Below are 23,178 nucleotides of genomic sequence, written 5' to 3'. Positions count from 1 at the left end.
TACTCTTTGAATGATAGTCGACCACTATTAAAATTAATGTAAAATACATCCTCTTAATATTAGGCTCATCGGATACTAACATCTTCGCATGCTGGCAAGTTAAGAACAACCCCTCAATTCCATTAATATATAAGATAGAAGAACATACATGCAATTTTGAATTAATTGCTATTAAATTTTTTGATTGTGCTAAAAGCATACTACTAAATATTTAAACGATGTAATTTATTTAAAAATTTGGATTTAAAGTTCCAATAGGTTTGATTAAAATGTATGAAAAAAATCTAATTGGTCTGTAGACAAAAGATGATATTAAGAAACTATAATTTTAGTTCATTGCATTTAATCAAATTACCTACCTGAACAACTATTTCGATAAATTACAAATCTTCCTTTAATTGCATTAAGTCAATATCTATTTGGTTGGATATTGCTCAAGTAAAATTACAATTACGTGTACTGTGTATAGATTATAAAGTAGTCCGAAGACTCTACCATTAAATTAGTTCTAGTGGACTGGTCTCAAACTAGTCCTAGCAGCCTACATTCAAATATGACCGTTAAACTCATCTGTATGGGTGTGTTAAACTCAAAGTATTCAGAGCTGACTCTTGTTAAATTTGTCCACTCGGACTATTTTTAAATTGCATGCACTACTGTTAAACTGGTTGTTGCATTGAAGGGTGTTTATTATTATTACTATTTACTATTTAAGGAAAATTTAGATTTTCGAAACGTGAAAAGAAAGTCAAATTGCTAATATTAGATAAAATATTTAAGCGATGAAATATTAACTGTATATATAAAATAAAAAAAATCAAAAAAAAAAATTATTCTTTACTTTAAAATAAACACGCAATTAATCATAAACAGTCCCTTAAACGAAAAAACAAACTTTTCGAGATTATGGTTTTGCTGGGCAGTCAGGGCTGTGTCTGCCCAGCCTTGATCTGGGTCAGGAGGAGGTCACTGGGTCGAGAACTACTCTTCTCTTCTGACATTAGAAGGTCCTCAATGGTTGACATTCTGTTTTCATTCGGAAAGCGGAATGTCTTCTGTTCGACTAGGGTCTGTTGCAGCACAAAAGATCAACCATGGTCGCAGTGCTCCGTTCCGTTGGGAGCTGGTACTCTGTCTCTTCCTATGGTTCTGCGAAAGTTACAATACATTTGGAAGACAACAATTGGTCTCCTCTGCGGAAATGTTTGTATTCAAATACGTTACATTTGATTATTAATTACTCGAATAATTAATTATTTAATAATTTAAATTAAAATCCAAAATTCATAATAAAATAAAAATTCAGTTAATTTAAAATAAGAATTTTGATATTGTATTTTACTATTGTTCAAAAAACCCATCAACAAATTAAGTTATTTTTAATTATTTCGTAGTATACTTTTAGCGCAAGAAAAAATGCGAACTGGCATTTTGATGCTCCATTGGATAGTCAGTTACCCATATTCGTTTTTATGCATTTGTATTTAAAGGTAATTTCATTATACCTCTCTTATAGAAATCCTCGTCTCTATTGGCAAAAAGTTGTGACAGTCGATTTTTACAAACCTCACCAATTACGACTGAAAGGGATCGATTTTGTTGCGATTCAGCAGCGATTCGTTGATGGAATTTCGGTCCATGGGGTTTGTTTGCGTTAACTGGTTTGGCACCCATACATCGAGTTTCTTTTTGTATCGAGCTTTATTGAAATGCCAAAAGGTATGACATTCTTTGGCAAGAAGTTTTATTTCAACACATGTTTGTGTAATGTAGAAAGACTATTTGTAGTTCAACATTTCCTATTAGATTTTATTTTGTGTGCCATTTATGAGGAGTTGGTGCTCATAATGAAAGGGAATCTTCACCTTAAGGTGCATCCACACCAAAGCGAGCACTTGCGAACGAGCGAACATTTACAGGTAATGGTTCCTGCATTAAATAACCTGCGCCTAAATAAAACTTTTTCTATCTTGACAACATATTATCCAGTTCCCAGGAAAAGAGTCTTTAAATAAATTTGATCTAACCAAATACATACGTTCATAAATGTTTTCGACAAAAATAAATTAACACTGTTATGTTAAATTTAGTTTTATTAATTTATCAATTTAAATTCATTTACTTGATATAGTATATCAAATAAAATAATGTGATTTTATTATTACACTAAAAGAAAATTCACGTAACTGTAATAGATTAAATATATGTCGCGGGTCACATAACATTAGCCACAAGCCGTGCTTTGTACGGCTCTAGTTTAAACCATACACATAGTTTGACAAGTGTTATGAAAAATGCAAATGCTATATAATTAAAAAAGAAGAAAAAGAATAATTCCTGCAGATGATAGATATCAACGAGGTACATTTAAGACGCGATGGTAATGTCTCACAACCTGCACGTCCTGGCGGGAATGATACGCCAAAATTGTCAATTAATAAATTTTCTTCTTATAAAATAGTTTTGATTTTTTGGTGGCTGTGGTTTCTTCATTTCGTAATGAAGAAATCCTACTCTAAGTTATAGTAGCAATAAGATAATATTTAAAATAAAAGTGCTTACTAAATTATCATCGAACATTCATGTGTTAACATCCATATATAATCAACGTCAATTTCTGTATTGGCTACATAGTAAAGCTGACAGAGCCGATCATTTTATCAGCAAATACCAAAAACTAATATATGTATACATATAATTCTATTTTAATATTTTTATTCTATAAAAAAAATATTTTTACAAAAAAAAACTGAATAAAGTACTATCCTTTATTTTTTCTGAAACAAACCTTTGCTCCCCTCTTCGATATGAACATCCAGCGTAAATGAGAAATGATCTAATAAGAAAATATAAATGCTAAATATGTTTCAACTAATGAATAGATATCATGTATTTTTATTAAAAATTTTTATATTTTAAATGAACTTCTGGAATAGTTCATTGTGTCTATTTTTCAATCAGAAGACGATGTTTACGAGCTGTTAAGAGTAATAGGTATACAAATTTATAATGTAAACTAAGTTGTTCCACCACTCTATGAATAAACTTAAATTTTTTAAATTTTAGAACTTTATTAATATATATGTATATATGTCTTAAAAATGTAAATATTTCGTTAATATTATAAATTATGTTTACTTATATAATATAATCTAAGACTGATAGTTTTGCGTAAGTAATAAAATAAATTATTATACAAATTAAACATGCATATAATTTGATCGTTTCACTACATATTAGATATGTATAGCATTCGTTATTTCACGCTCCTCCTGCTTGTAATTTATATAAAGTGTAATAAAGACCCCGTAGGTTGATCAGTTCCTTGTGCGTTCCACTTTCACATACCTTTCCGCTCTCAAATACAAAAATTACATCGGAGTCAATAATTGTTGACAGTCTATGAGCGATGCTAATACTAGTTCGGCCTTCACTAGCTGCATCTAGCGCTTCTTGCACAATCTATAGCATATTTATAAGTTAATTCTATATTGTAAATTCTAGTGAAGATATACTCACTTTTTCACTTTCAGCATCTAAGGCAGATGTTGCTTCATCTAATAGTAATATTTTAGGATTTCTTATCAACGCCCTGGCAATGGCAATTCTTTGTTTTTGTCCACCTGACAGTTGTGTTCCTTTTTCTCCCATACGAGTTTCATATCCCTTTAATTTAAAAAGTTTAAAAAATTAAAAAAAAAATTGGCTAATTTTACTTTATTCTAAAATATCTTACCAAAGGAAGAGACGCAACGAAATTGTGTATATTTGCTTTTTTAGCTACAGCAATTATTTCTTGTTCTTCAACAATTCGAGTGTTATCACCATAAGCAATATTTTCGCTAATAGATCTATCAAATAATATTGGTTCCTGAGATACAATACCTAACTGTCGACGTAAGTTATTTAAAGATATATTTCGTAAGTCATATTTATCTATTGATACGGATCCTTCATCCACATCATAAAACCTCTGTAATAACTGAATACATGTCGATTTGCCGCATCCTGATGGCCCAACTAATGCTATCTTTTGGCCTCTATATACGTCAAGATTTAATCCATTAAGAACAGTAATTTCTTTTCTTGTTGGATAGTTAAATCTGACACGGTTATAAAATACATTGCCTTCAGAATACCATGGTGCTAAAGAAACGTTAGGATTATCTACAATTTTCGGTTCCCTTTGTAAAAGTTTGTAAATGTTTTCTGCAGCAGTAACACCTTTTTGGAAATTAGGTGCGAATGCAAGAGCACTTGCTATTGATGCAGTGCCCATGATTAAAGCTTGTGATACTCTGTAAAATAAATATAAAAATTAGTATGCCATATGATACAAAGGACATAGATACTTGCTTGAATACATTTCCGAATTCCATTCCTTTATTTACAACGCACCAACCACCATAATACATACAAGCGGCATATGCAAAGAACATAAGTGATCTGGCTAACCCATAAACGACACCTCGGAAATGCGTATTTCTTTTAGCTTTCTAATACATCGAAATTTATAAATAAATTAATCAGCTGTATTGATTAAGTGAAAGGAATTACATTTTAAACTAATTTGAAAATAACACATACAAGTACAATTTATTGTTGAATACTTCCATAAAATTCAGAACAATATTTTATAATAGGAAATTTATTTGATATATTGTATAAATATATATCACACTAAGTGAGTGAGTAGATATAAATCATTTTGTAATAATTAATAAATGTTTTTTTTTATTTAAAAGTGTGTACGTAAATTGTAATTCGATTTAACATTTACCTGAACAGCTGGAGTAAGCAGTTCCATATATTGCTTGTGAAACATTTCCTCTCTGCCTAATGACGCGACTGTTCTTATATTAGATACAACTTCTACTGCAAGCTAAACCAAATAAAAATATAGATTTAATATGTTAATGAAGTTAAAATGATATAAAGAAAAATACATAAAGATATAAATTTAATGACATGGTTTTATATACATAGACCAATTGAGCTGCAGCTCTATTATTCCGGTACTATACCAAATACCAAAAGAAAACGATATTTTTGCATGTTCAACCAGAACTAAACCGATAATCGAAATTTCCTGTTCGAAACCCTGCTGTTATTATTATAATTTAAATGGCATAAGATGGCATAAGATGTATGATCTACTATCATACAACCTTTAAAAAGGTAAAAACCTTTTTCCTTAAAAAATGTTTATCAATAATGAAATAAATGAAATGAAATAAAGCCATAAGGACAAAAGAAGGCTTTAGGCGAGAGGCCCAATACAAGAACACAGCATTTACGTAAAAGCACTGTTATCAAAAGCACAACGATATCAATTATTATACAACAAACATTGCTCTGCAATCACTGTGACTTCGATTACTGTTCAGAAAGCAGTGATTTGGGTTCAGATTAAAGACAAATAAGCACACTTAGATTTTATAAACTGGACTGTGATCACAATCATGGTTTAAAATCACAGCGATCCACATTGCAATGACCGTAATCAGAGTGATCGCAATGCAGTAATTGTCTCCCAATTTTCTCAATAAATGATATAATAATAGATATTCATCCATTCCCAATAAGACAAAGCATTAATGTTTGCATATTTTGAAAAACCTTTTAGTTTTCTGTGTAACTTACTTAAGGAGCGGGTTTTTAAAATTAATTTCAAATACATATGAAAACATATTATTAAAGAACGTCCATTGAATATAGTGAAAAATGATCCGAAATATTTTACAGGGTTCTGAAACCCAAGAAACGGTCATAGTGTACTCACTGTCAACAATTTAACATAGAAGTTAGATACTGTATTGATAAGCAAATTTGTTAATAAAAGCATCAAGTATCCATTAAATGACTTTAAAAATATTGGAAGTGCTGTTTCAAAAATTAATATATGTATATTCAAAATATATAGAATAATATATATATAAAAATATATATAAATAAGAATAATTTAAGTACATCACTTTTCAACTTTGGAATTTAGCAGCAATTATAGTAATACGATATGGATAGAAATTTTTAAAATTATATATAACCGCAGTTAGAACAGGAATCCTTAAAGAAGTGTTCTTTAAAATTTGGTACACTACTTATACATTAATATTAAATAACAATTCACATACAATATTCTATATTTTTCTCTGTCTCTGTTTTTCTTTCGAATGATATGGAGAAGCCGGTAGCAAACGAGTCCAACCAATTATATGATAAAACATAGGTTTACTTAAATTTTCGTAGTCTAACGACCGAATGTAATTTAAAATGAGGCTCAAATAGCATTCAATAGACTTTATAGACCAATGTTTAATGTTACAAGAGCATTAAGAAACAACTGTCAGTAAAATGTTTTCAGGATTCTTCTTCACATTATATTCAACAGAGGACTCACCTGTACAGCTTTCAGACCACTCTAAAACACACCATTTTTTTACAGTTCATGTAAAGATTCTAGACTTATGATGAAACACAGTTTTTCTCAAGTAGAGATGCACACTTTAAAAGCTAATTAACCCAAAACACGTTAAGGAAGAAGCTATTTTAAACTTCTGTAGAGAAAGATTAAATTCTAAACTAAATGGCAAACAGAACATTGTAGATCCACTGCTACCAAAAGAATATACAGTAATCCCCCCTATAACGCGGTACCCTTATAACGCGCTTTCATATTACGCGCTTTCAATCCCCCGTATAACACGGGCATTCTACCATATAACGCGAAGATTTGTACAGTTCATAAATAGCTTCGCGTACCTTTGCACGTGTGTATACGGGGTATACGAGAATACCCCGCGGAGATTACTGTATATAGTCTGAATGCACAGCGGCTGTTTTGAACTACAAAGGCAATTGGGGTAACGACCACGGGATTTGTATATGTTCTTCTGCAACCAAACGCCAAACAACTTATTTAGAATACTGAGTCAATTATTTTAATCAAAATGCATCCCAATGCAGTATATAATTCAGAAATAGTCTTTTATACCTAGTGGTGAGAAAAGGCTTCAATTTTTGTAAAAAATTAGTAGAGTCACAAAAGGGAAAATATGAAACCACCAGTATTAATATTATTATTCTTGTTTTTAAATAAATAAGTTCAACGTACATTTGTTATATTTTAGTTAAATTTTGTAAGATAATTACTCATTCAAATTAGTTATCTCAAATTAATTATTATCTATAACGCCAATATCGTTTCACCTGCGCATAACTTACAGTTATTTGAATAGGCACTTTCCCAGTTTCGTGCGATATTAATAATACCCGGAAAAAAGAACGGAAGGCAGACTTTTTAATTGAAACATAATTATTCATGGCGAATAACCCTTTTTAATGGTGATGCTATCACGTTTAACATGCATATATTAATATAGGTTCGTATTCAGAAACGATATTTGTAAAGTTTTGGATATATCATTTGTCAAGAATAAAATAAATATTGGCATACGATATTAAACTAAACAAAACACACAAATCTATTATACAAATCCATACCAATCATTGCAGTTTTTATTAATGAAATGTAAGAAAAACAGTAATAGAAATTCTTTCCATTGAAACATGGATATGATCGACCTGTTTGTATCAGCCGATCTAGATTAAATTTAATCCATCATATATCAAAATTATTATGTCTCTATTATACTATTTCTATGGAGGTTATACAAGGTATTTGATTTAAAATGTTTGCCGTCCCTTTTTCTTAGTACTATACCATTAAAATTTAATACTGCAAATGCTTTTTTTAAAACAATTTTTCCCACATTTATTTCATGTGTTTAGTGCAATGAGTTAGTACGTTTTATTATTTTTTATTTGTCATTTAGTTACTCTTAGCTGGCACTTTGACTTTTGCTTATTTTGAAGTATATGCGTATATTTGAGCCACATTGAGCACTGTCTGCAGTAAGGTTTATACATATAGTGGCGCACTTCAATATAGCTTGATTTCATTACATTATTAAATGACGTTATTAAATGACGTTAGTAAATGACGTTATTAAATGACGTTTTAAAGAAACAAAATCACTTATTACTATGTTTAATTTGATAAAATATGATGCAACAATTAAATTTTTGTATATTTTATATTGAAGTAAAAAACACTATAAAAAGTTTTACCTTTGTGCATTTTTCCATTGTTTTAGCGGTTCCCATATTTTCTTGAGCCATAACTTTTCTTTGTAAAAATGTTGCTATTAATATGAAAGGGGCGAAAGCTAATGCCAAAAGTCCTAAACTCCATTCATAATACATAGACAATCCAATACCCAAAGCTAGAGTGGCCAGTGATTGAATAATTGTTCCAATTCGTTGTCCCGTAGCCTGTTTTTCAAGTGCATCAAGATATGATTGTAAATTATCAAATCAAAGCTAAATTATGTTACAAACAACTTACACCTTGAACGGCGGACGCATCCCCTGACAACCTTGCACAAAGACTGCCAGTACCATTGGCTTTATCATCAAACCAAGCAACTTCTTGTTTCAACATTGATTCAAACATAAGCCCCCTTAAACGCTCTGTCAATTTTTCTCCAGCTATTCCAAAAGTGTATATCTGTTATTTTAAAAGAAGGTTTTTACTTTAATTATATATTTTATATAAAAATCACTAGAAGTAATATTACCTGCAAAAACGTAGCTATTCCGACAACAATTCCACATATCAAAAAGTATAAACTATATTGATTTGAATTTTCACGCACTAAGTCTGGATGCTCTTTATCAGCTAAAACTTGAAGAATTTGACCAAATATTACAGCAAACAAGGGCATGGCACAACCCATAATTACAGATGTTATACATCCGCATAAAATTTGGGGCCATTCCGTAGAGTTCATTTTTAATATCGATACAAGAGAAAAATTAATGCTTTTCTCCTCCTCTATAACCTAAAATTGATTATTATAAGAAATGATTTTATAATATAATATAGTAATACAATAAAAAAATATGAAATACATTTATATACTGCAATATATAAAGAAATTAAAATATATATTAATTCTTTATTTTTTTATTAAATAATGGATTGAACTATTCATAGGTATAAGACGAACTAAAATGAAGAAAAAAATTAAGTTTGGGTTCGCAACAGCTTTAATATTCGCAGCTTGAAAGTCCTATAAAACACAAAAAATTTTTTATAGCATTTTTTATACCATATGCTGTATAACAACATTAAATTTAAAAATCCTGTCAATGTGTACACAAACTTTAACCCCTACCACCAAATGCATAAATAAAAACTTTTGTTATTAAATGGAATGAAAGACTTACTTCTTCCTCAGTCGAGTATACATTAATTTCTTCATCATCATCCTTTTTCAAATTTAAAAAGTTGTTGGCTTGATCGATTCCAGGTGTAGTTATGGCCACATCATCGCCCAACTGTGTTGTTACTAAATTAAAGTAATGTTTTTTTAGGTCCATTAATTCTTGATGTGTTCCACATTCTACTACTTCGCCTTTATTTATAACAAAAATTTTGTCTGCTCGTCGAATTGTAGACAGTCGATGTGCTATTATAATTGTAGTGCGCCCTTCACTCGCCTAAGAATTTAAAATTTAATTAAATGGTTTACGAAAATAGAAAGATGAATACATACCTTTTCTAATGCTGCTTGCACTTTGGCTTCACTAGCTGTGTCTAGAGCAGACGTTGCTTCATCAAGAAGTAAGATCTCGGGGTTTCGAACTATAGCACGTGCAATTGCTATCCGTTGTTTTTGACCTCCTGATAATTGAGCCCCCCTTTCACCGACAAGTGTGTCATAGCCCTAGAAGAAAGTTTAAATAGAGAATTACATTTCCAATATTTTTGTGACGGACTTACTTGAGGTAATTTCTTTATAAATATGTGCGCATTTGCAGCGCGTGCAGCTTCTTCTATTTCTTCTCGCGTTGCATCTTCTTTTCCATAACGTATGTTTTCATAAATTGATGTACCAAACAAAATAGGTTCTTGTCCTACTACACCAATTCGTTCTCTTATCCAATTGATGTTAATTTCGGTTAAATCCACACCATTGAAAAGAACTGAACCACCCTGTGGATCATAAAATCTCTGAATTAACTGAATACACGTAGATTTTCCACAACCAGATGGACCAACTAGAGCAACAGTTTGGCCACGGTGAATTTTAAGATTTAATTTATTTAAAATTTGTACTTCTTTTCGTGTGGGATACTCAAACTCAATGTCTTTAAATTCAATCTCATTTAACGGTTCATTCAAAACTTTACCTTTCGGTTCTATTGGATTTATAGTGGGGATTTGTTCGATTAAATTAAAAACTTTAGCACAAGCGCCTTTTGCAATACCAAATGCTTCAATATATGGCGAAGCCATTCCAATATTCATCGATCCCATCATTACCGAAAAAAATACCTTTAAATGCATATGATTAAAAACTTAGCTTGCATATAGAGTTCTAAAGTAACTTACAGTTATCATTGTACCTGGGTCGTAGTTAGAGTAGTACTCATCGCCAGCATAATTTTTTAAGACCAAACCGACACCATACCAAAATGCCAAAGAATATGATGCATATATAAAAAACCATAGCAAACCAAATCCCATTCCAGAAAACATATTTCGTTTTATATTGAGATTCCTAGCATCTACAATTTGGCTTTTGTAAGCGTTAACTTCTTTTTGTTCCCCTTCAAAAGCTTTAACCGTCCGTATACTACTTATAGCTTCTTCTGCAACATTGCCTGCAGAAGCGTAGACATTTAATTCTTTTTTTGCAAGTTTCGACGTTGCCTTAAAAGAAACGAATTGTTAGAGAAGAGCATGGCGATATATGTTTATAAGAAAATTGGTATTGATATTTACTACAGCGACCAAACCCATTGCAAGAAAAGTTACTGGAAGACTTGTAAGGCACACTAACGCCAACTGCCAACCCTTAATAAAAGCTAAAACGATGGAACCAGCGAATGCAACCATAAAATGTACAAACATAGCCACTTTTTCGCCTAATCCATCCTCCATTTTCGACAAATCTCTATAATTCAGCAGCAAGAAAAAAATTTATATATGATTTTTATATACATAAGCAACAATTTTTATTCTATTCTTACTCATTCATTCTACTTGCAACTTCGCCACTTTGATGAAAATCGTACCATTCCATATCTTGATGAAGTATTGATTTTAAAAACTTTCCCCTGATGCGTAAAATTTGCGCATGAGCAGAATAATTAAAGAACGTAACTGCTAAGTAACTGCACACTAACATAACTACTCCGATCATAGTATTCTGAAGAGCGAATTCCTGCACAGCATCCAAAAGAGCATCCGACTCAGCACTTCTAGTGTAGCCAATAACGGACTCTCCAAAGTAAATCATAGACTGTATATATGAAAAAGTAAATATATTAAGTATAAATTAAGTATAAAAATAAATATAATAAATATATAAATATATTAATATTAACACATTTTTTGTAATGTTTACGCAATTTCAAATTAATACTTTGAAGTAAAAATTAAAATTAATGAATTTCTCTCAATAAATATATATATTTTTTTATTATTATTAAACGTTCATTAATAGATAGTCAGATTTTATAAATATTTTTTACAGGTTTCTGTTAATTAATATATAAAGACACATAAATTTGAAGGTCGGATTAAAAATATTTCCTGAATTTCTTAAATAAATAAACGGGATCCCCATAGATGTTAAACCCATGCTAAAGAGTTAAAGCGCTGTTTAGAGCTCTGGTATATATGTATTTGAAAAGTTAAATGCACTTTCATGAAATCAACATTCAACTACCGTTCAGGAAATTAGAGGGTCCATTTATAACTATATGTTTAAAAATAAAGTAAGTTGCTAAAACGTACAGTTTTCAGTATGGTGTAGTATAGTTGCACGAATAGAAAAGTTACTTAATCGTATAGGGGTCAGTGTCCCATTAGCTTCACATACCACCCATTCTTCTCCACCTCTTCCATGCCTAGTGGCTTAGATAAACCTACACTTCTGAATACTAAGCCTCTTTAACTAAAACTTAAACAAATTTTAAATCTTGAAAAATTTTACTCTTTGTCCTATTGTACACATATGTTATATTATATTCGAAGTAAAACAACTTTACGTATTGAAATATATATTTCAAACAAACTTTAAAGGTCTTAATAGTTTAAATGATTTAGAGCAATAATCTCACGTATTTTTAGAATTACAATAATTACAATAATTTATAATTTATAATTACAATAAGAAATTTTGTACAGCAATAGGTCTAATTACAGCGATAAGAAGTTAGCGCAGACGGTTCCGTTAGATACTTTTATGTTTAAGATTAAAACCAGATTCACTCTGGAAGTTGAAAAAACAATAGATGGACAGCATTTACTTGTGTTATATTTTATTTGGATCAACCGCAGTTCCTTACCATTTCTCTAGACCAGGGCTGTCTAGACCAGATAAGATCGCGGGCCAATACAAATCTCTCAATAGACTGGAGGGCCGCAAAAATAAATACATACGTTTAAAATTTTTCCGGAAAAAATGAAAAATTCGGTGATAATCAAAAATATAATATTTTTAACTCTTCATTAATTTATCTTTTACAATTCTATCAATATCATTACTATTGATATTAGTTGTGGCTATAAAAAAATATCTAATTTTTAATGAAATGACTTGCGGTTCTGGACACGTGTATTTGAACCATTGTGCAAATAAAAATATACTTAAGTCTTTGTCAATTAAGTAAATTCACGTGAAGTGTAATAAATTATATAAAATATTTTAATTAATTTATATGGGATTACCATCAAAATAAATATCAAAATATAACAAAGAAAAAATTGCCTAATGTGGTAGATTGAAAACATGTCGCTCACCGCACAAATATAAGCCGCTGGTCGCATGATGCCCGTGGGACATGCTTTGGACATCCATGGTCTAGACTATTAAGACAGTTGTGCATAACGGTATAGACATTTGAAAGATATTTACTAGTTACTATAATATAATTGACCTGTAACCAATTTTCTTTAATTCTATTAACAACCTGGCGAAGTTAAGCTGGTATTTTTTCTGATAATAATAATGTGTAAAACCGTAACTGACGATCTCTCTTTTTTGCAAACGTGCAAGATTCAAGATTATGAAAATCTTGAATAATTTATATATAATCTTAATATAAATAATGCAACTATTGCGATTTAATATCGCAGTAGTATTGTAATTCAACAGCGTGTATATTATCCAATCCTAATTTAAAATGGTGAAAACAATCTACAATACATAATAATTTAATTATCTACACCATTTTTTTGATAAGGGTTAATTGATTTTTTTATAATTTATACAAAACTTTAAAACAATAAAGATAATTAGTACATCTAAATTTTAATTCGTTAACGTTGTATAAAATTACACAATAAATGAAATATATAACATCATCATTTCTTTTTTCCGCAAAAGTACTTTGTCAGTTTATTGATGAAAATATAATTTTTTTAAATTTGCAGTTTTAAAAGTTTATTAAGTTCGAGAAAGTTGAATAGATAATATTTTTAACAGTTAATACTTTTATTTAGACTATAAATAATTATAAGGTAAAATAGCAAAGAGTTTATTGCACCTCATATACCATATATACCTCATATGTTCAGAGGAGTATAAGTAGTTACAGTACTTATTCTATATAGTAGGTATTTGAGAAATTATAGTATTATAGTAAAATTATAGTAAAATAAAGCAAGATAAAGATATTAGGATAGAATATAAATCGTCTATTGATTAATATTTTCAGCACTGAACGCTACAATTACAGGTACTGATATAACGTGTTTTAATTTTAAAAATGATTAAGTACAGTCTTTTGATATAAGTAAATCTAAAAAATGTCACGTGAACAAAGCCAAATACATAAATATTGATTTTTTTCAATAGCAATCTACAACGCACTAATGTAAGTAATAAAAATAAGATACTAAAAATACAATATTAATACTTGTGTTATTCTAATAACATTTTAAATAAATTTCAGTTCCCTGATTAGTTAACCACGATTTAGGGGCTTTTATATATAATCCAAAAGGTGTGGATTGTGAAGTACAGCTGTGATTGTGTTAAGTATAGTTTGTATTGTTACTATAAATTAATCTAATCTTATTAATGTTATGTTAAATAAATATATATCCATCTATATAGCTATCTATCCAAATACCGATCACTACATTTTAAAGTAAATTTATCTGTTATACTCTGGATTCAAGAATGTTGGAAAAGTTTGATGTTAACTTTTGTTTAAAAAATTATTAAAAATCACATAAATCATGCAAAAATAATAATATCGAAATTTAGCAAATAAAAATAAAAATATGATTAATTAATTCAATTATTCTACAGTTGGTTCCGTTCTAATATAAACACAGCAAGTTAATTTGTTAAAACTTTCACAGCAAATTAACAAAACTCCAGAAAAATTGTGTAAACATAAAAGTCAAGAATGGTTTTGAGTCAGTTGGTTAAGGTGCGCTAACTCTAAGCTTCAAATTTGGCAGGGCACGAGTTCAATTCCTGGTACTTGCAGTCTCAAAAAATTATTTACGAATAATTAAATATAAAAAATATTTCTGAAGACCACTGATGATGGGTATTTGGCAATACTCGAAACAAAATTAAATTAATTAAAATAATATAAAAATAATTTTTGTTGTTGTAGTGTACTACATTTCGAAAAATGTTTTTAAAAAATCAATTTCTTGATTATTATTGTAAAATATACAATAAATAAATAATTTTTAAAGTAAGGTATTTATGTATTATCTCGTTTTCTTTTAATTTATACAGAAGATTGCTTAATTTACACTTACATTAGCTAAGTTTCCAAAAATCAAACTGTTTGCGGGAGTAGTTAATCCTGTGGCTATAGAACATAGAATTCCGATGCAGTACATTAAGCGATTTTTTCCTGTAGCATATTTAAACATTTGGAAAAATGCCACAGGTTTGATATCGTCCTTCTTTTTATTATCATCATTCTCTTCTTCCTTTGAGCCTTCTTTACTGGAATCGTTTTTCTTATCACGTGAAAAGAATCTGCTTTAATTAAATATTTTATGTTATTAGCTTTTTTTTTTTTGTATTTAGGATCTAGCCGCGGCCATTCAATACAGTGTGATTTCATTTGAAAAAAATAATAAAATGTAATAAAAGATTATATCCATCAAAAATAATCAGAGTTGAAAAAATGTCAACTCATTCCCAGTTTGTTAATCATAATTCGCACTTTACTATTCAATTAATAAATATTGCTAATTTCAAAACAATTTGTTGTTTTTAAGTCACATTTTATTCGATTGTAAAAGTTATGAAAAGTATATAAAAATATTGTATATAATCAAGTTGAAATCATTTCGCATAATTTGAACTTACGAAAATTTAGATTTTTCGGCATTTTTGTTATTTGTATTTTCAAACATAATATTCGCTTTATAAAAGGAACTTTCCTTATCCTCCACTTCGTTTGAGGAGCCCATAATGGTGCCCAAAAATTATTAATTAACCACCGTGAATCTAGAAGTATTATTCAAGTTATAATCAAGTTGACAAACCGCACAAACTGAACTGACTAAAATTGGTAACTAAATTTTTTAATATTTATATATAAACAACGTTTACTATTTATTTGCCTATTATAATTTGTTGGCATTAACTGATAAGCTATCAATAACCTTTTCTATATATCAACGATAAAAGCAGAAAACGTTTACGAGTACGAGTATGTGCTTTATTTTATATACTATTATTCCTAAGCGTTTGAGCGTGGACATGTGCGAGTGAAACTCAAGATAAATACTCCAAATTTTTATATATAATCTATATAAGAAGAATTTCGCAAAAAATTAAAACTAGACAATATATATATTTACACACATTTATATATAGTTTCAAACATGTTTATTCATTTTTATTATATTTAACATTTCATAGTTTTAAGACCATATTTAAGGCATCTCTATTGATTCTTGCCTGTTGCAATATGTGGCCTTCAATAAATATATTTGATTCATACTGCAAATAATTTACACATTTCTCAACGTAATGTAGGGATTCTTCCAATAATGCTTTTGGTGTTGTGTTCATTTGCGAGGAGATCCGTCTAGTCTGTTCAGCAATAGCAGAATGAAGTTCAAAACATAAGGTACCAAGAAGTCTTACTTCACCTAAAATATTCACAAAAGTAATCATGACTATATTTAATTAAAAAGTATGTGTGACTTACAGGGAGCAAGTATTTCATATAGGTTAATAAGTTCTTTTGAATATGTTATTTTCATATTGAGGTGTTCTTCGGATAATACCATCAATTCTTTTGGATCTTTTCCCAAGAGCTGAACTAAATGAATTTTCACTTCACACATATAATAGTGAAATGATGGTAGCCACTTCTGATAGTGATTTAAATATCTGAAAATGGATTATAAAATTAGTTTCAATATATAAAATATTATTTTAATTTTTATCAGTTTTAAAATAACACAGCATCGAACCATATATGAGTATTTAAGAATTTGTATAAATTTGTAAATAAGTTAACATGTCTACCAATCTTCAAATGACCAATTCAATTGTAAATTATCTCTAAAACTGAGAGACTGAATGTGCATTCATAAATTGAATGAAAATTTTATGTTGATGAAAAATATATATAAGATTTATAGGGTTGCGACATGTCTTTTACCACGTGACAAATGTGTCGTCCATCATAATAAAAATTTTTTTTAAGGATAGCAATTAAAAAATTTCAAAAAAATATAATTACGAGAATTCTTAAAATGCTCAATTTAATGAAATTAATATTTTGATTTTGTAAGGTTGGATACAGGCACAGCCAGAATACGAATTTCTGGAATTGTGTGGGGAAAGGGCGGGTCTTCAGGCATAAATAATTTCTTTTCATATGAAACCAGAAGAGCAAAAAAATTATCATTCCACTGTAAATAATTAACTAAGGAAACGGTCCTTATTTTAAATTTCATCAGTCCTTGCACTTAATAACATTTTAAACACACACATGTCTATATCCCCATCTAGTATGGCCATTACCCAATTTGGCTTTTATGAAGCACTAACACTTCAATGCGCTTTATAATTCGCTGGTGGCTATACCCATAAGCGTAAATAGTTATATTAGTATTATTTTTCTAGAACTAAAAGTGTATGTGTATAGTCTATACTTAAAACATTGACTTTGATTTAATGTACAAGAAGAAGATGACTAATAAGAAACTAGCCTGATACTACTTTCAATACATATAATTTACTTACTATGCACGTCTTAAGCGATGTGTTTAGATAGTGTGGAGAAAAAATAAAAGTAATTGGATACTAATTGAAGATAAAATGAAAGCTTCCATTGTTTGGGCCTTTTTCTTTAAATCCATTAGCTACTACCAAAAATATATTATATGTACGTTTATATTGCAAACAATGAGGTAATAGAACAAGAAAAGATAAACTAATGAAAAATAGAACTCATCTAGTTCTTAAGTATTATATTTTTAGTATTATTTTCATATCGACCCTTTCTCTCATACAATTCTATTTTGTTTTTTTTTTCTTCAGCTAGGAAAAACCCTGTATATCGTTATCATTATAAAAATTTTGGCTTGGTTTTACATATGCTCACAAAGGTTTCAGAAAAATACGTAATAATAGAAACTATTTTGCAATGTCATTGCCGAAGTATATTTGATAACAGCGGCGGGATCGAGGGCAACACTGCAGCTGAAGTTTTTTATGTCGTTATTATTTGTATAGGTATTACATACTACACAGGTTTATTATTTATCAAGAACGTAATTTTAGCAACAATCAATAGTAATTTAAAATATTTTACATAAATTCATAATATAGTTATTGTAACCCTTTGAGTACCTTCATTTACGAGTATTTATGAATGAGCGTAGCTATGATGTGTAATCGCGTGTAGTTATTATTTTCGTTGTTATCGCATTAATAAAATGATTGTTCAGTTTTTAATTCAATTACGCACTAAAAATGATATAGACTATGTGTACGTACATATGTCAACAATGTCGCTTATCAAAGCACATAATTTATTTACAATTTTAAACGATAAATTTATACAGGATTTGATTTACTCATCAGAACAAAAAAATGTTAGACTGTCCAGTGATTCAGCTTCTAACCTTAAGTGTGAATGCAATTTATCTAATTGATATATCTTCACATGTCTTCATAGATAATAATAGAATTTAAAATATTAAAAAGTTCTTGCATTTCTTAAAATATAAAATACCGTAAAGATGTAAATCTCAGTACCTCTGTTTTAATGAGTGCATCAACCACATGCAGGTATGTATATGGAAGTGGAAGCACAATTGAAGTCAGGGTGGTTGAAGGTAACAACCGAATATACATTATATATATTACTCTTATTTATTATTCATTCCGGTACGTTTCCAGGGTAACATTGTGCCATAACGAACTTTTTCCAACTATCACGATTTTTTGCCAAGGTTTTAATTTCTCCAAAGGTTTTTCCGCTTGCTTGGATTTCTTTCTCTAGTGTTCGCTTCCAAGTTTGCTTGCACCTACCAGGTCTTTGCTTTCTTGAAGATTCCATGTTAATGCTTGTTTGCAGATTTCATTTGGTGCCTTCCTCAAAGTGTGCCCGATACATTGCCATTTACGCTTTTTGATTTCCTTTGCTATAAGAAGTTGGCGGCATCTTGACCATAGTTCGGCATTTCTAATAGTGAGAGGCCATCAAATTTTCAGAATTCCCCTGAGGCATATGTTTATAAAGGTTTGCAGTTTATGGATCAAATTGTTGGTGGTAAACCAGATTTCGCAGCCGTAGAGCAGAACGTTATTAACATTACTGTTAAATGTTACTGTTTAATGTTAGTACTCTTATAGATACCGGTAAATTGACCATAGTGAGACATGTTTTGTAAAATGAGCTTGAAAACCACAAACCACATATTACATCACTGTAAGGTTAGCTCCAACAAAATGAATTAGCACTAGCTATTATTCACTAGCAAATAAAAGTTTCTAGTTATATCCCTAATTGTTTTACAAGGTTTTAAACTATTATTTATGGAGTTTTTTTTAGTGTTTTCGGTACAGAAAATTGATCTGGAAGTAAAATTTCTTGAAACACGCTGTGACAATTTATATAACTCTTCTTTCTTGTGAGATAAAAAGTGCAGACTATGTACTTTATCAGTTCCAATTGATTGAAGTTGTGTCCTTCATTTGTGCGAGATAATTCCCCCAATTTTTGCCTTCTTGTCCTTTATGTCTACGGACCCACCACACAATGAAGCGCTTATTTTGCCACATAGCGTTCAGCAGGTATCCAGTATATCTAAAGAAATTTTGAAAGAACTTAAGGCCAGGAATAACACTTGACTATAAGACTTTCTTGTTAATAGTTGCTCTATATATTTTTCTGCCTTTTTAAAGGGGGTAACATATTTAAAAGGAATTTATTTGCTTTTTTAGAAATATTTGAACTTAGTCTTAAAATGGATTTTAACAGCTGTACGACTCTGCATAAGATGACGTCTTAGTTAAATATTTCAATGTTGTAATGATTAATAGGTCTTAATAAATCGTTTTTATTTTACCTCAAACAATTTTTTGCTGTTTTATCCATTGCTTGTAAGTCCGCTTTAGCTTGCTCCAATTTTCTATTAACACTAAATTTTTCTTCTGAGCGGTTGCACCTGTTGCAACTACAAATACAAAAAATTATAAATATATATATATAAAGTATACAATAAATTAATTAATTTACTTCCAAACTGCATCCAAACACTTTGGGTCACTTGGCAACACTAAGCCTTTACAATCAGCATTTCCGCATTTGATTGCATTGTAATTTGTGTTTAACTCTGATACGTCAACACATCGTTCACATTTGCATACAAAGAGCTTCGTTTGCATTAAATGGTTTTGTCTCTCAGCAGTATTCCATACAGCATCCGTATAGCATATACTAAGATGAGTATTTTTCTTGATAGGTTTTAACGCCCATAAAATGATCTTTCCCTTTTTTGTGAAGGTCTTTACCAAATTTGGAGTACATGAATGCTCAAGATATGAGGCTTTATGAAAAACAGCAACATGTGGAGGATCAGATGTTGGGACTTCATGCCCGTTAATTTGAAAAATGCCTACACACTTCATAATGTGGTCTTCAGAATATTTGGTCGTTTTAAAGAATCTAAAAATTTACAAAATTTACAAAATTTACATAATTAACACTAACCTTTTTCACTTATAGGTACATTATTTTACTTACTTTGGTATAAAAGCGGCAATGTGGTCTACATCTGCTTTCCATTGCATGGATCCCCTACGTTTTTCTTCTAATGATTCTAATTGTTCAAATTTATTCCAATTATGTGGATTTGATTCACTTAGTAGTAAGCACCTTATGATACTAACGCACTGATACAGCGGATGAGGATTAATAAATTCCTTAATGTTCACCTAGTTCAATACATAAAATAAGCAATTAAACATTTTCTTTTATTATATTATAAAATGCAGTTATATTATATAAAAAAATGAAATGCTTATAAAAAATATTAATTTCATTTAAAAAAATTTGTCTTTTTAAAGTACGTTCTATATACAACACAGCACAATTTTCTTATATGTGTTACTTATAACGCATACATTATATATAGTATATAATATCATCTGTCAATAAAAGATAAAATTCAGAATTTTCCAATACTTATTCTAATTGGATTTACAAACCAGATATTACATTATTTTACTTAATTGTACAATTTTTATGTCGGTAGGATTATATATACATAAAAATAAACTAGAACCGATATAAACTCAATACATTGGTTCTGGTTTTTACTCTTGCAGAGAAATATCGGTTTATTTCATTTTTCAAATGCATTTTTGTATTACCAATTACTTTTATTATCATGAATTATCTTTTAAGAAAGCATACCTACCTAACGAATTTTATTAAGAAAAAATATATCTCTAAAATGAGTTAGAATAAACAGATAATATACGATGCTGAACCCGTTTTTTCAGTTCGGTTTCGGTTTGGTAAAAATATTGATTTTTTCGGTTTACGTTTCGGTTCGAAGCTCTTTGTATGACGAAAGAAGTGTAAAAAAAAGGAATTATGGAGGGTCTTTTGGCAAAACGTCCTAAAAGAACATATGTACTATGGACTATAGAATGTATTATGAACTGGAATGGTTGCGAAACAGAATATTGGAAATTTGTCTCTTACTGAAAAGTAGAAATGGTAATCTGAAAAAATTTATATACCTAGGTAAAACTCCTTCATTCGTAAGCACAAATAATATTAACTATTCAAATTTATCGTTCTCATAACTTTTAAAAATTTTGGCAAATAGGTTAAAATTTAGATATAACTGTCATATAAGCTAAATGACGAAAATAAAATTTAAAAAATAAAACAATCAAAATAGATAAAAACACCCAAAATGTTGACGAAGCATTACTGTTACAATATTATACTATCAATTAATTTTTTTTTTTGTTTTATTTTAAAGCAGCTATGATATGATACAAAAAAGTAAAAATATCGTAACTAAATACAAAATTCGTTGTGCTGTACGAAATCACCTGACTCAGACTACCTTATAGAAAACAATAGGTCTGTTGCCTTACGTGTACTAAAATTCAAGTAAAAAGTGACTTGAATTTTACTATTGCACTATTTTCAGGTTGCAGAATTATGCAATCTCATACACAGTAATCTAGGAATCAATATTAAGCGCAGACTACCAATCAGGAATCACAAACCAGAGTTCTTTGAAGAATCGTCATAGAATCTATCGTAGAATAATTGCGTTATTCATTTTATGTTAGATATCGTCACCTGTACGTAAACAAACGTGGACATGCTGATGCGGGACACCGTTGTGATAATAAGAATCGATATATATAGTCTATGCATATAATACGCATATTTTTCTTTTATTTATGCAAAAACACAAGTGACCACAAATAACTATTGCACTATTGACGGAACACGTTCGACGAAATCAGAGTAGAGACGTACTTTAATAAAATTAGTAAAGGCTCACGACACTATAAGACATATAAAGGAACCTGATATTTCCAAAAGTGATGATTATTAGGGATAAAAATCTACACCAAACTAAAACACTATAAGATACTATTGTAGTGTACATTCATAAACTTAACGTGATAATTGTGTGCAGAATTGCAATAAACTCAATTTCTATACATTAAAATAAATAACTCACCTTGTATTCCCTTTGAGAAAAAAAAGCACATTCTGCTATATGTTCTGAGCAATTCCCACATTGCTCCTCACATATCGGCCAATTGCATTTTTCACAATTTATGTATTGATTTGAATCAATTGTATTTAAACACCCCAAACATACCGGTGCAGTGATTTGTGAAGGACCCCGTACCAGAGGTTCTTCTTGCAATATAATTTCGAATGGTTTAATGTCACGTGTTGTGGTTAGATATCGCCCAATTTCTTCATCTTGTGCAATCTAAAATTAATGTTTCTTAATAGGGTACTTACAGTAATTTGGGATAGATGATATATAAAAGCACACATTATTCAATATACTGCTAAAATTACCTTAAATGGATGGCAATTACTTTTGTGATTTTTCCAATCAAGTTTTTGATGTTCGGCAGTGCAATAAAATGCTTGTGAACAATTAGAACATTTATTTTTAGTTTCTTTCTCACAGATCGTGCACTTATTCATTTTCTACTTCTTATAATAAATAAGACTAAACAGCTTATTTTCTGAAATAAGAATGGGAAAAATATCTATATTTCTGAATCTAAAAATAGAGACGCATTCATAGAGTCGCATTTTAAGAACCAGATATGTATACATTGATCATACATTAATGTATACATTTGTACCCACATTGAACACTAGTAAAAACTCAATATTTTATTTATGGACAAATAAATTTTTGGCGTTACTTTATTTTTTTTTTAAATAATTTTAGTACAATTAGTGGCAAAAACTTTATGGACAGAATGCTGGAAGACCCCAACCTTTAAATGAGGCGGTTGCCTTCAATTCAATTAGATCAATTTAGCTAAGAGGTTATATAATTTTTATTCTTGTAATAATCTTTTTACTGCT

The 23,178-nt window shown here is 29.6% G+C and overlaps 2 protein-coding genes across 3 annotated transcripts; both read right to left on the bottom strand.

The window, feature by feature from the left end:
- Positions 1-3,138: 3,138 nt before the first annotated feature.
- On the bottom strand, positions 3,139-15,604 carry LOC119680109 (ATP-dependent translocase ABCB1-like). Of its 2 annotated transcripts, none has more exons than XM_038092780.1 (16): positions 15,423-15,604; positions 14,861-15,089; positions 11,101-11,372; positions 10,853-11,024; positions 10,460-10,780; positions 9,848-10,402; positions 9,621-9,791; positions 9,292-9,564; positions 8,640-8,903; positions 8,408-8,569; positions 8,131-8,334; positions 4,781-4,882; positions 4,357-4,496; positions 3,737-4,298; positions 3,520-3,666; positions 3,139-3,462 (listed from the first exon to the last, which is right to left on the bottom strand). In XM_038092780.1, the coding sequence occupies exons 1-16, from the start codon at positions 15,524-15,526 to the stop codon at positions 3,262-3,264; spliced, it is 3,879 nt and encodes a 1,292-aa protein (XP_037948708.1). In that variant the 5' UTR covers positions 15,527-15,604; the 3' UTR covers positions 3,139-3,261. The 2 variants fall into 2 exon arrangements, with proteins under 2 accessions (XP_037948708.1, XP_037948709.1); XM_038092781.1 differs by having other exon boundaries at positions 14,861-15,086.
- A 347-nt stretch (positions 15,605-15,951) lies between these two features.
- On the bottom strand, positions 15,952-22,839 carry LOC119685774 (SET domain-containing protein SmydA-8-like). Its single transcript, XM_038100152.1, has 7 exons — positions 22,654-22,839; positions 22,301-22,561; positions 20,329-20,519; positions 19,822-20,250; positions 19,652-19,759; positions 16,273-16,457; positions 15,952-16,213 (listed from the first exon to the last, which is right to left on the bottom strand). Exons 1-7 carry the CDS (start codon positions 22,783-22,785, stop codon positions 15,975-15,977), a joined length of 1,545 nt encoding a protein of 514 aa, XP_037956080.1. The 5' UTR covers positions 22,786-22,839; the 3' UTR covers positions 15,952-15,974.
- Positions 22,840-23,178: the final 339 nt, after the last annotated feature.

Source organism: Teleopsis dalmanni, chromosome 2 (genome assembly GCF_002237135.1).
Source record: "Teleopsis dalmanni isolate 2A chromosome 2, ASM223713v2, whole genome shotgun sequence".
Taxonomy (NCBI): domain Eukaryota; kingdom Metazoa; phylum Arthropoda; class Insecta; order Diptera; family Diopsidae; genus Teleopsis; species Teleopsis dalmanni.
The sequence above is the reverse complement of the archived record's forward strand: the minus strand, read 5'-3'. Positions and strand labels throughout refer to the sequence as shown.

Coding starts and splice junctions, on each gene's coding strand:
- LOC119685774 (XM_038100152.1), bottom strand. CDS start 22,785: ATGAATAAGTGCACGATCTGTGAGAAAGAAACTAAAAATAAATGTTCT. Junction 19,760..19,821: donor TGTTTGGATGCAGTTTGGAA/GTAAATTAATTA, acceptor TTGTATTTGTAG/TTGCAACAGGTGCAACCGCT. Junction 16,214..16,272: donor ATATGAAATACTTGCTCCCT/GTAAGTCACACA, acceptor TGAATATTTTAG/GTGAAGTAAGACTTCTTGGT.
- LOC119680109 (XM_038092780.1), bottom strand. CDS start 15,526: ATGGGCTCCTCAAACGAAGTGGAGGATAAGGAAAGTTCCTTTTATAAA. Junction 8,570..8,639: donor GAATAGCTACGTTTTTGCAG/GTAATATTACTT, acceptor TTAAAATAACAG/ATATACACTTTTGGAATAGC. Junction 4,497..4,780: donor TGCTTACTCCAGCTGTTCAG/GTAAATGTTAAA, acceptor TCGATGTATTAG/AAAGCTAAAAGAAATACGCA.